This window comes from Pongo pygmaeus, chromosome 4 (genome assembly GCF_028885625.2).
Source record: "Pongo pygmaeus isolate AG05252 chromosome 4, NHGRI_mPonPyg2-v2.0_pri, whole genome shotgun sequence".
Classification (NCBI taxonomy): Eukaryota; Metazoa; Chordata; class Mammalia; order Primates; family Hominidae; genus Pongo; species Pongo pygmaeus.
The window spans coordinates 131,790,897-131,804,570 of record NC_072377.2 but is presented as its reverse complement, the minus strand read 5'-3'; the positions used below and the strand labels follow the sequence as shown (position 1 = coordinate 131,804,570).

At 36.9% G+C, this 13,674-nt stretch overlaps 1 protein-coding gene across 4 annotated transcripts in view; it reads right to left on the bottom strand.

The window, feature by feature from the left end:
• Positions 1–13,674, bottom strand: part of MEGF10 (multiple EGF like domains 10) — a 241,187-nt gene that overhangs the window by 123,833 nt on the left and 103,680 nt on the right. For all 4 annotated transcript variants that reach the window (XM_063665197.1, XM_063665198.1, XM_054489463.2 and 1 more), the window contains 3 exons: positions 10,270–10,403; positions 2,496–2,597; positions 1,086–1,186 (listed from right to left, as the gene is read on the bottom strand). In XM_063665197.1, coding sequence (XP_063521267.1) covers positions 1,086–1,186; positions 2,496–2,597; positions 10,270–10,385 — 319 coding nt within the window. In that variant the 5' untranslated portion in view covers positions 10,386–10,403. The remainder of the gene's footprint in view (positions 1–1,085; positions 1,187–2,495; positions 2,598–10,269; positions 10,404–13,674) is intronic.

The window sequence follows — 13,674 nt, the reverse complement described above, 5'->3', positions numbered from 1 at the left end:
TGCTTAGTTACATATTATAATTTTTCTTTCTATGAACATGTATTATTAAATATAGCCCTGATTCTGAATCCAAGCTAAGGAGCTGCCCCTGTCTGCATACAGAATAGAATCCAGGGGTTGGAAGAAAGACGAGACATGTCCTATTCCAAGCCCTATCTCTGAGACAGCAAAGGAACCTCCAAGAGGTATAAATGGTTTATCTGAGGCCACCCAGCCAAGTGATGGTAGAACCAGTGATATCACTGGGCTCCCCAGATTCTTAAGCTGAGATCTACCCAGTCATTCCTGGTGCCTCCAAATTACAGCAGAACCTTGTCTCTATGCTACTCAACATCAGCGTCTCAACTCAGAAAGCAGAGTTGTCCCTCTAGCTGTGTGTTGAGCCATAATACTCAAATAAAATAGTCTTTAATGATCTCTCTTCTAAGTGACCTATACACAATAGTAAGAAATCTCAATTGCAAACTGCATCTCACATGCATCTCATATTCTAGGATTCTCTGAAGTGTGTCATAAGATACCAAACTTCTCTCAAGACATCTCAGAATGAATTGGTGAAGTGGTGAGGGTAGAGAAGAAGGAAAATGACAATGAAAAGAAGTTCTATTTTGTGAGGCAGACTTATTGTCATTTTTTAATGGGAAAACTCCTGTACATTTAATAAGCCTCATCATTCTATGCAGCAGAAAAGAATATGCTGGCCTCTCGGAAGTTGACTCAGGTCAGCTGCGGGAAAGTTAGGTCTCTGTTCTTTCCTGTGACCCAGATCCAATGAGTCCTGACCAATTTCCAATGAGACATTTATTGAAGAATTATAATTTACATTACCACATCCGGCCTTGAATCATCTTTCCGTAACAGCTGTTTTCACCTTAAGCAACATTCATTTGGAGACTTTGGATAAGACAGGAGGACAGAGTTAATGTTTCCTTCATTACATAAGCCAAGGAAAAGTAGCAACCAGAGGGAAAAGGAACGTTCCAAGACACCCATCTCCCCAGGCCTCTGTCTCAGCTGCCACTAACAGAAGCAAACCAGCACTGGGAAAAACAAGCGAATCTCAAATGGGTGAAAGTCTTACTTACGGACACACATTTCCCCACTTTCATAAAATCCAGGACAACACTGAGACTTGCGCCTATACATAGTCTTCTCCCCATGTCGATAGGCTGTCCGATAGCTGACTCTATAGAGAAGGAAAAATTAGCTATTAAACATAATAAAGGTCTGAAAAGCAAAGTATTTCAAACTAGTTATGAAGAAATATGGAATACATGTCTAGACCAATATAATACTAACTCATCAATTTGCTAAGAAGATATTAAGATTCCCTATTGAAGCCAATCTATGCTTTATTTCAAGGGGTCAGTAGTTTCATGATTTCCCTCTTTCACTTATCTTAAGATATGTTGAAAAGTATTGATTAATTCATATATGATACCCATCTAAGCATCATTCACTTATGTATGTTTTAAAGGAAGAATTCAGAGAATTCCCTTAAAAACCTTAGGGCAGTCTCATCCCATTATAATATAGAAGGCTAACAGACAAAAGACCTCTCCGTTGAACTAAAGTGCCATTTATTCACGGATTCACTTACATAGCATGTGTTTATTGAGCACTTAGTATATCCTGGGCACTGTTCTAGACACTGGGGAAAGAGCAGTGAGCAAAACAATACAAATTCCTTGCTCTCAAGGAACTTAACATTTTACTCGGGAAGACAGATCTGGCTGAATTTGTTAAAGTAAGGACATGCATTAAACAAATGATTAGATCATATAATGGCAGGTAATGATGACATGCTGTGAAGAAAAATAAAGCCTGAGTCAGGGAATAGAATGTGACAGGCGGGAAATGCTAATTTACACAGAGTGGCCAAGGCCAGCTTGTGTGAAGAAATGACATTGAGCATAACATCATTTAGTGCAGTACAATCAGCAGATGCTGCACTCAAGGCATAACTCATACACTATATTTGTTAGTATACTACTAATAAAATTAGGGCATCAGAGTTCCCTTCTATATTAACATTAATGTTTAATTATATTTTAGTTTTGTTTCTGTGTTCACATTTATAGAAAAAAAATACGTCTTGTTTTACTTAAGGGTCAAATTTAAGTTAGCCTAAATTGAGTCAGATGTTCAACTGGAAACATATGCTAAGATATGAATTTCTTGACATCTGTTGCTGTCCATAGGTAACAGTGTCTCCCCCAGTTATGCACAACACAAAGGCTAGATGAATTCTTGTTAACAAATGATGGTAAACAGCAGACACTTTCTCTGCAGTTAGGCTGTAAGCTCCTTTAGGGCATGGGCTACCTTTCTGCTTTTCTATATCCGCTGTGATGTGGCACAAAGATAAGACAGTAGCAAGCCCTCAATCCCTATTCACTGAATGAATGGATGCACTTTCTGCTGTCATTAATATCTCTGTATTAGAATCTATTCCCAGTTAGCCAAACTCATAAACATGTTTGAGCTTCTATTACCTGTGCCGCGTGCATTTAAACCAGTTTAGAATGTCAGTGCAGCTCGTGTAGTAAATTTGATCAAAGGGATGTGGATATGACTCTTGCACAGTCACTGAGTAGCTTAAAAGAAATGGAAAAATAAGAAATCAGTATTTCTCTTTTTTAAATTAATAATATACTATGTATTTAAAAGTTTGTAAGCTAAATTATCTCCATTTGCAACTCCATAGTGACTTTTAACAGAGAATTTCCATGTTTTTATGGGTTTTTATTTAAACTAGAACCCCAAAAGGATCAATTTTAACAATATATTTAAAATACAGGGATTTGTGCTGTAAATTTTAAAGATAATTCTCTTTTACTATTCACTATAAACCCTAATATTCCCAAATTTAAAAATACCACTCTGTATTTTTCTGCATTTAATTCCCTCCTCTTACCCCATGGCTCAAAGGATAACAAAGATCATTCACAGAAGGTTTTCATTCTAAATCTGCATGCAAATAATGTTACTCAGCAAAGAAACAATTCAAGTGAAGTAATAGAGTGCATTTTGCTACTGATTCTTAAAATATCAGAAAGAACATATTTTTCTCTAGTTGGAACTTGGAATAATTTGATTTCAGGCAATGGAAGACTATACAGTATACAACAACTAAATAAATACTATAAAGTAGTCTTTAAACTTGGTTCTAAACATATGGCTGAGACAATTAGCCTAAAATAATCATACCAACAGCTTGCTACTACTTAAATAGTCTGTTTTCCAGTACATTTTCACTAACAGGTTCTTGTTAGAGTGAAAACATACAAGCCTATGGGCCTAAGAACATGGGTGGAAAACATCCATGAAATATGAAGAATACTCACTGTTCAATTCCAGACTTCTTCATTTTAAACAGTCTATTACATGCTAAAGAGCTTAGTGTCTGCCTATAAGAAAACATGGATAATCTTCTCCAAACAATTTATTCTACTTGCTTTAATTCTCTTAAAGATTTTCACTAAAATCTTTAATTCACACAAACAAAAAAATGGGCCATAATCACAGACTCATTTGCTGCAAATCAATAGCCCAAGTTCACTAATAGGAAGGAAGGAAGTTAAAATGTCAGCATGAAGAATTCAGGTTAGACAGAACCTTCTCATTTGAAAAGCTATGTGGTGCTAGCCTCACAAACAATGGGTTTTCTTTCTGCAGCTGGTCTCTGGTAGTCATTATGTATCAGGCTTCAACAGGACAGCCATGAAGTAATCGTACTATTCATAGTTTTGTGTATTTCATTCTTTGTGATATTGCAATTTATTTCTAGGTAAATTTAGGGACCCTTCATAAATATTGGGCAATGAAACAGGCTCTGTTGAAAAGAGCACTGGATTAGAAGAAGGCAGGGTTATAATTCTGTACCGACACTGAGAAACTGGGAGATGTTCAGCAGATCACCTCACTTCCCTGGATCCTCATGATCACGTTTTAAAATAAAAGGAGTCAGAGATGGTGTTGAAGATCCCCTCTTATTTAGCATCCTGAATTCCTAACATATACTTTAGATGACTGTTTCTTTCTGCCTCCAACAACTGTTACCCATTGCAACCTGCAAAAATAAGTTCAGATGAGGATACAGTGTGCAAATGCCTGCATGCTATGATGTAACTCCTTTTGGGTAAAGCAAGAGGCCCCTGTTAAAATATTAATATTCTTGGAATGACATATCACATTAAGCTATCTGTATTTTCTTCAGACCCCTAGCAGTGTCCTGAGGTTCTAAGACTTCCTTACCAATATTTCTTCCTGCTGTGAATTAAAGAATTCAAATTTAAAGCTATTGGAACTTTAAATTATTTTGAGCCTTGAGAGGAATATAACTATGTGGCCTGAGTCATGCAGCAGGCAGCTGAAACTTCTTTTTCCTATAAATGATTAGAAATAACCAAATGGCATCAGAGATAAGACCCCCTCAGATCATTACCCTTCCTCATGAAATGTTGAAGCGATCTTCCTTGAAATGCAGCAAACTGTAATCAATCAAACCGCTATAACATATGTACTGGCTTTCTATGGAAAATGTCGAACCTTATTAAACTTCTCTGTCTCTGCCTATATAGGTGAAACTTTAACTTCCCCACTTGGGAACACTGAGCCCATTCCTTTGAAGTCTGTTTTCTGTATGGCCGTCCTCAAATTTTGTGCCTGAATAAACTCAATACTTAATCATATTTTCTGACTCTCATTGTTTAAAGTTGACACTTTCTATCCAGCTGCTTGTAAATAGGTGAATCTTAAGGCCTACAGCATTATATCTCTGTTCCATTTCTAGTGGAGAACAAAGTGAATGAATGTCCTCTGTGTATACAACTGGTGTACAGGTGCAGTCCTACATCACCTATGAGCAAAATAGAGCAACTTACCACATATGCTATAAGAACAAAAAAGAAGCCACTCTAAATTAATGCCAGTTGGGAGAAAAAAACTTATTCAACCAGTCTCTACAGTACTAATTTAGCTGAACTAAATTCATTTGTTGGAACTAGACCTGATACAGAGTTTCCAGAAAATTTCAAAGGCCATGTTATGATATTCAAGTCTGTGTGCCTTGGAGTGCAAAAGTTATCATCAACAAATGCATCTTGGCCAGTTCTATTTGATGTGGATGGAAGAACCAATTCCATAAGCAAACAAGTAAAATGTTTTCACTGATTTCTAGGAACCAAAAAGAGTTTTTAAATGAGAGGGAATGTTGGAGTACATGAATTTCCTCTTCTTGTCACTTGCTGCTCACCAATAGCTCTTTTATTAAAAGGACAATCAAAGTATTTAGGATTTCAATTCAACAAACATTTATTGAGCAACTTCTATGCAATTCCTGCCCTCAAGGAGCTCTCAGCCTAATGAGAGACCAATATTTAAATGCTGAAAGTAATACAATATAGCTTTCCGTGGAGACATATATATAGCTTGGGGAAAATAGGAGTATAAAATTCATTATGTTTTGAGTATTTCTCCTCAATCTTGGCTCTACTCATTAAAATTATTTTGACCCTCAAACCCAGTACAGAACTGACTGCATATAAATTATTTTGAACTATATTAAACTATAGTTCAACTAATTTAACTATGTTAAACTACAGTTCAACTAATTTAACTATAGTTAAATTACTGTATAGACTTAAGTGGACACTTCAGTTTCTGACCGATGATAACTACCTGCCTAATTATCATCGGTCAGAAACTGAAGCTTCCACTTAAGCTTATAGGAGAAAGGTACTAAGCCTTTTCAACATGAATTTCTTTTCTGTTGTTTCTTACACATTATTTTTCTTTCTATACAGTTTTTTCCTTTTTTTCATTTGTAAAGGTATTATAATCACACTATGGAATTTGGAAAACACATTTTTAAAAAACAGAGCAAGAGACAGAATTCCATAGCTCTCACATAACCACCAACAGCATGTTGTTGTGCTTCTTTACAGTTTCCAGGAGGTTTTAGTTTTTGGTTGAGGGTATTTCTAAATTCTTATGTTATAATAATCATGCCATGCACATATTTCTAAAATATTCTTTTTTAACTTGAGTATATCATAAGCATTTTCCCATGTTAGTACATAGTCTTCAAATTATGACTGCCAAATACTTTGTAAGTGACCATACCTAATTTGCTCAATACCCACCAATCATTAGGCAATTAAGTTGTCACTCTTCAAGGGGTCCATTTTCTGGAAGCGATGTGTTTGAATCATGAATGGAAGTGTCTTCAAGAATGGGCCTGCCTCCTCTGGTCTTTATCACGGCCACTTTGGCCAGTGCTTAGGCTGCTGATGGAACTTAATTAGCTCCTGTGCTAACACTCCATACCTCCACATTCACCAGCAGCTGCTCCTGAAGTCACAGAGTGTGAGGGCACCACCTCTATTATCTGGTCCAATCCTACTTTCATTGACAATGAGCAACACTGAGCTTCCATGTAGAGTCAGCAGTAACACCAAGACCCTCAGACACTGTCCTGCCCCATCCTCTCTCAAACATCACCATAGAACATTTAAAGCTTCTAAAACAGACAAGGAGTGGGAAACTGGAATTTTAAAAATCTGATCCCAATTCTGCACAACTTTCAGCATTCAGAGGCAAAACTCTTTATTTCCTGTTTGTTTGTTTAATCTTCTCAAACATACTGAAAATATATCATTGCCGTGATTTTAATCTATTAAATGTTGTCTGGGGAGAAACCCCAGCAAGATTTAATTTAAGGTCAAAGAACCAGGGAGTGGGGGAAGAGATGGAGAATAAGGGGAGGAGGCCATTATCACTTGGGCACGTTCCAAAGTGGTTAATTACATTTTACCTGCCTAAATTATCTTGTTACTTTAATCAGATATGGTAATAATCTTCATTTCTTATCTCTGCTTGCTTCAGGACTGCTGATTCAATTACTCTCCCTTCTGTGTTAGTAATTGAAGGTTTGGTCAAAGTGTGGTTTCTCTTCACTTGCGCCTTCTTTAGAAGAAACCCCACTGAATGGAAAAGCTCAAATTCACAGAATACAGAAAGAAGGTTAGGAGAAGGAATAGATAATTTCTAGTTATTCATTTTCCAAAAAGACACTGTACAGAGTTCCTTTAATCATAAACACCCCCTGAGTATTTTAAATGATTTCATTTTCTTTAATTTCATTTTATGTACAATTTCTTAGAATCACAATTGCTGCATTAAAACAAGGCACATCTCTATTTCAAAATAAATATTCAGATATCAATTGGGATGCAGCTAGAAGCCATTGATGGAAGTATTTTTGTTTAGTGCTTCTCAAACTTGAATATGCAGACAAACCTCCCTGAGATCTTGTTAAAATGCAGATTTTGATTTAGTAGGTCTGGGGTGGGACCTGAGAGTCTGTATTTCTAACAAGTTCATGCCTCAGCTCTGCAAACCACAGTCTGAGAAGTAACCTCCAGGTGATTGCATGGTTCTGAGCCATTGGGTACAGGTGGTTTTGAGCATAAGAAGAGCTTAAAATGAGCCCTACTACCAGAATTATGCCCTTGGAGCTCATCTTCCTCTCCCCATTTCAGTTCAAGCCCGTTTACATTTTTAAAAATACTAGACGAACCTATCACCTGTGCCTTTATTTGATCATTTTAATTTATCTTCTATACTGGTCCCCAATCTTACCAAAAAAATTCTACTTTCTTTTACCTTTCTTCTAGAAATCATTATCTAGCCTTACAACAGAAAATTTATCAATAAGAAGGTTATAGCTGTCAACTCTTCTTCCTGGTAGTACATTTAAAAAAAACTGGAAGTTTTTTTCATCATTTTCCTATTTGTTCACATTCAATTTCCCTCCCCCTTCGTGAGCATTTTAGAGTTTGCACTAATCACTTGCACAGTTGTTGGGTTCTATTAGGTTTAGAGATTAATGTGCGCCTTGTCTATCTGTCTTTCTCACTCTCCATGCTCCTCCCACATTGATGTACATATTTAGTCATTTCGTTTCCTATCAGAAGATGAACTCACTCATTCAACAATTTATTAAACACATGCCACATGCGAGGCAGTGTTTTAGACAGTGGGAATTATCAGTGGTGAGCCAGACAATGCACTTATGCATTGGAAGCTCTGGTCAACAAATGTGTATTTATGAGTGGGTGCCGGATTATTTGAAGCCTTGAAATTGTTTTCTCTCTCTCTTTTTTTTTTTTTTTTTTTGAGGTAGGGTCTCGCTCTGTCACCCAGGCTGGAGTGCAGTGGCATGATCTCAGCTCACTACAGCCTCCACCTCCTGAGTTCAAGTGATTCTTGTGCCTCAGCCCCCCAAGTAGCTGGATTACAGGCATGCACCACTACACTTGGCTTTTTATATTTTTAGTACAGATGGGGCTTTGCCATGTTGGCCAGGTTGGTCTCAAAATCCTGGCCTCAAGTGATCTATCTGCCTCGGCCTCCCAACGTGCTGGGATTACCGGCTTGAGCCACCACACCCAGCCTTTTATTCTCTTATAGTCTTTCCCTCAGAGAGTTCATCTGTTCATATCTCACATCTCATCATGCTGGATATTCCCAAATCTATATTCCCAAATACTTCCAGGCCCATATTTTAAATTGATTTTATAAACACAACATGGCAAACCCACACTAACCCCTTCCCTTTCAAATCAACTCTCTTTCTTTTATTTTTCCATATGCGCAATGACATCTGGATTACTTCACACAGCAAGTTCTAAATCCTCGTCTTCTCTGCCTCCTTCACTTCCTCTGTCAATGTATTATCAAGATCTGTTGATTCTTATTTCACAGCATCTCACAAACTTGACTTTTCCTCCCATCCCAAATCTATCATCCTTCCAAGAAGTTCAACCACCAATGGTCTCTTCCTTTACTAAATTTGACCTGTACCCATTGATGTAGCCACTGATTCATGACTTTAATAAGTATTTATTATATATTTTATTGATGAAATGCTTTATGGGAGGTGCTGTAAATATTATAAAGAGCACTAATAGGAAGTCCTTCTGCTTAAATTCTGTATAATGTAGTTAATACCACAAATATATAGAACTTTATTATATACATACATTCTCTCTGCAACTTAAAGTTTCATAATAATATATAACTCCATTGACTAATCAGGTAATTATGTTTTAATTACCCTTCTTGTAACACTACCAATGGAGGTAGGGATAAGCCCTTACCAAAAATAATACTGAGTGAGAAACCAGCGTGTCCCCAGAATAATACCACTGCTGTGCTTGAGAGGCTTTGGGCTTTATGCGTCCTAACAGTGGGGGACAAAGGTGATTAGAATGTGTGCTCTGTGGTTTGCTAATCATGGTGCTGAAGATCAAGAGTTTGATATAATTGTACTTACAGCTATTAAAAATACATATTACCCTCCAGTACTTAACATCTTCTCTTTGTTTAAAACACTTGCATTTACACTTTTTGGATAAAGATAATTTCTGGGAAATTCAAGTAGCACATTAGAGCAGAGCCAACTGGACTTGACTGTACTGCAATATCGCTGGATGGGTTTGTACTATTTTTGTGTTCCAAAAGGGACTATAAAGTCCCAGAGGATGACCTACTGTTTTGTACTTTCTACTGCAAATTGCTCATATCTAGACATTACATCATCTGCCTTCATATAACCACACCCTCCTCTAATACGATACTAACTCTGCTCTGGTTGTGCACAGTTCTCGGTGGTCCGCATGGCACTGATTTCAAACTGCCAAACTGCCTCCCCTTCCAAGATCCCCTTCCAATCATTGCAACCCACTCATCTTATTCAGTTCTTCAAGAGCATCTCAGGGGACACTACCTCTATGCAGCCTTGCCAGTTTACACCAAATTCAGGTCTCCCTTTTCAAGCCATCTACAGCAAAATTCTTTTAAATCCCGTATATTTCAATACTTTAATATATTATCTCATGCTGCTTTCCACTTCTCACTCATGGGTTCCCATGCATAAGTCCAGCTCCCCAAAATTTATGCAAATTCAAATCAGAGACAAGACCTTAGGAAGATCTTTTAATTGCGCTACTAATGTCTTCCCTGAATCTTACAATTGCACCTGCATTAGAATTAGATATATCAAGATTTTTTTCACATAATATATATGCTATAAGACCAAGGTGACTAATACTACCTAATTTGCTAGCTATGACTAATGATTTTTACATAAAAGTAATTTCACAATCTCTTCACAAATTCTAATTTTATACATCTGACTGATAATTATAGTATATAAGGGAACTTCTCAGCAATTCTTTGTCAGGCTCCTTTCAGAACCATTACCTTTCCCAGTGGCTACACACATTAGGGTCTTCGAGATTCAGAGGTGATGCTGTCCCAATCCAGTGGCATAACAATAAACAAACAAAGCTCAGGCATGAGTTCAAAGAAATAATCATTTTTTTCTGAAGAACAACCTACAAGAAAAAAAATCTCAATTAGAAATGCATTGAAATGACTCACACAGAATTCTTTTCAGTACAGCAACCACCAGGTACCAGTTGTCACTGGGGCTGAAATGTGCATAACAAGCCATGTATTTCAATAGCTAGGTCACCAAATTCCATGGTCCAGGAGAGAGGGGTGTTTCTTATGTTGTGCAGGGTGGCTACTATGTTGTAAATTACTAAAATATGCAAATCATCATCAATTGCCACAAGAACAAAAGCCCTTCTCATTTATGCCAGCCAATATTAAAGAAATCTACCAGAACAATTCAGAGCAACACAAGCCTCCAAATTCTCTCACCTGGCATATTTCCCTTCTAGAAGAGGAGGGCACACAGAGGTAGCTGGCCTCATTTGTTCTAAAAATAAATGATGAAACAGAAGCTCCATCGAATCAAGAGAGAGGTACCTCAGGCTCAAACTGAGATTCATTCGATAAGTCACTCAATGCACTAAATGCCTGCTCCATCCTAGTCATCATGCAAAGACTGGATATAAAACACAGAACCAGTCTCTATCTCTGCCTGTTAAGATACTTATAATTTAGTAATCACGACGTAAGTTTCTTAAACATAGTGCTTCAATTTCTCTATCTGCTGAACAGAAATGAAACCAAACATCTCACATGGGTTTCTAAAAACTAGATTATACATAGAAAAAAATGTAAAGCTGTTTGCAGGTCGATGTTAGAGAAAATGAACCTAAAGACCATAAAGTAACATATTTAAAAACTTGGAAAATAGGCCGGCAAAGGAGATAGAAGAGGGTGAATGTTCCAGGCAGAGGGATCCACATGTAAGGGAGGGCCAGGTGCATTTAGGGAGTTCAAGTTAATTCATGGCAAGAGAAAGGGGACAGCTGGAGAAAGAGACAGAGGGTGAGTCGCGATGGGTTTCATAAGCCATTGTGCAGTAGGGAACTTCATCCAAGGATAACATGGAGCTAGTAAATGGTGCAGAGTGGCATTAGAAGAATGACTCTAGCTGCAAGGGGAGGCTCTTGGAGGGAGGCCAGGTGAGACGCGACTGTGAACAGATCAAGGCAGCAGCAATGGGGTTGCAGAAAGTGGAGTGGCTCTGGGAGATTTTTAGGATGCGGAATCGACAGGACTTGGCTATTGAACATGGATTAAGGGAGGGAAGGAGCTTCTGGTTTAGCCCCTTGTGGGGATTGTTAGCCCCTTGCTGAGATGGGACTCATAAAAGCTTTCCTCTGGGGAGGGGAAGCTTTCAGTTCAGTTTTAGATATTTCAAGTTGAAGGTTCCTCCGATATCATCAAGCAAAGCCACCTACAAGCATTTATTGAACACATATGATGTGCTAGGACCCGCGCCAGGCCCAGGTGTGTAACACCTGTAATGGTTTGCACCTGAGAATCACACACACTCCTGCAGCCTCTGGAATTTAGTAAGAAGGAAAAGTTTAATTGTCATACTATGTCATCTAATCATTATAAAAATGGATACAAAATTAGAAATCACTGATTCATTTCTTAATTACAAACAAAATAAGTGCCAACCTGCTTGTTGGTAAACTAGTGAAACTAGTAATAATGAGCCAGATTATTTGAGCAAAGCAGTGATTTTCTGGGTGGGAGCTGGCATTTTAAGAAGTTATACTCATTTTCCACTCCAAGAAGTTTTTAATATTTGGGAACCAAATGTATTGAATAATAACTTTATGGCTTGAAAGGACAAATTTATCTTAAAACAAACAAACAAACAACAATAACAGCAAAAAACAAACAACTTTAGGAAATAGTTTATCATTCAAATTCAGGACAGATCAAATGAGGAAATATTAAATTCTTCAAAATCAAGATTGTTTAAGTATACTATGACAAGTTACCTATTGCTGACTCAACAAAGGCTAAAAGAAAATGTTTGACTTGGAATAAGGAAAAAAATCATGAATTTGTAGTATAATTAAAAGATATTGTGTAAGCCATTAAAGAAGCTGTAAAATCTTAAAAAGGATATTTCAATGGTCACTAAATAATTCCAATAGATAAAGCGTAAATAGGTAACCAAAATTAACTTATAGATTAATTCAAATTATTGACATTTCTCACACGCATCATGAAGTTGTAAAATCTGAAGCTTAACATTATATAAAGAAGCTATTTCATTTAAGGGGAATGAATAAAAAATTCTGATGATAATAATAAACAATAACAGCTAACATTTCCTGATCGATTACTGTGTGCCAGACACAGTACTGAGCCATTTATGTGAATTATCCATGTAATCCTTACAGCAACTTAACTAAGAAGTAGTAGTTTTTATTGTCCCTGTTTTACAGTTGAAGCCATGTAATATACAGCTAGTGTTTTCCTCATCCATCAAAAAAATCTTTAATATATTTGGCTGTAACAAATGAGCATGGCAATTATTTCCTTGTCTCATTGCTTTATCTATGTGAGGAGAAGTATTTCCTTTCAATGAAGTGTGAAATGTGTTTAGCTTTCATTCTTTCCTCAAAGACATGAAGGCTGGTAAGCAGTAACCTGCCATCTACTCATAAACAATTACCCCAAAATTGGAAAGTTTATTTCCTGAGTCATCTCAGACTCAAACCATCCATTTACCAATTAGAAATGTTTAGTCTGTAAAGTTAGAAATTGCCACAAGCCATGAATCAAAGTCCCAGAACAAGAAAGAGGTTGTGAGTTTTATTTTAATGTAAAAATATTGACACTAATCTTCTGGTTTCTCTTCTTGCTTGGTACCTGATGCATTGCCCTGTGAAGAGGAGATGACAGGGAAAAAGCAGAATTTGGCCACCTTCTCATTGCTTTGGAAGTTCAGTATACAGAAATATCAAACTGCATTGAGAAGTCGCAGGTACCATTTTTGAAAGAAAAAATATCAGTACATTGAAAAACATATGTGTGTGTGTATATGTGTGGACGTGTGTATTGGGATCTTTGTCCCAATACATTTTCCTAATTAAAATTAGAAAATTAACTGAGCTCTAGAATAGTCTGAAAAACCAAAAAGAATTGTTTGATCAAGAGGCAAGGATCATGCAAATTCACATAAGCTGGTTAAAACTGTTTGAGAAAATAACACAGATGTTATAGACGATGAGGAGAGAAGACATCTCACAAATATGCCAATAAGCTGTAGAGAACTAAGAAACACAGCATTTCTCTAAATTAGGAAACATGGATTGTCCTTTCATTCTATCTTGTTTAATAAAGGCACTGAGATGCAATCAAAATCAGAAGTTGATAGGACAT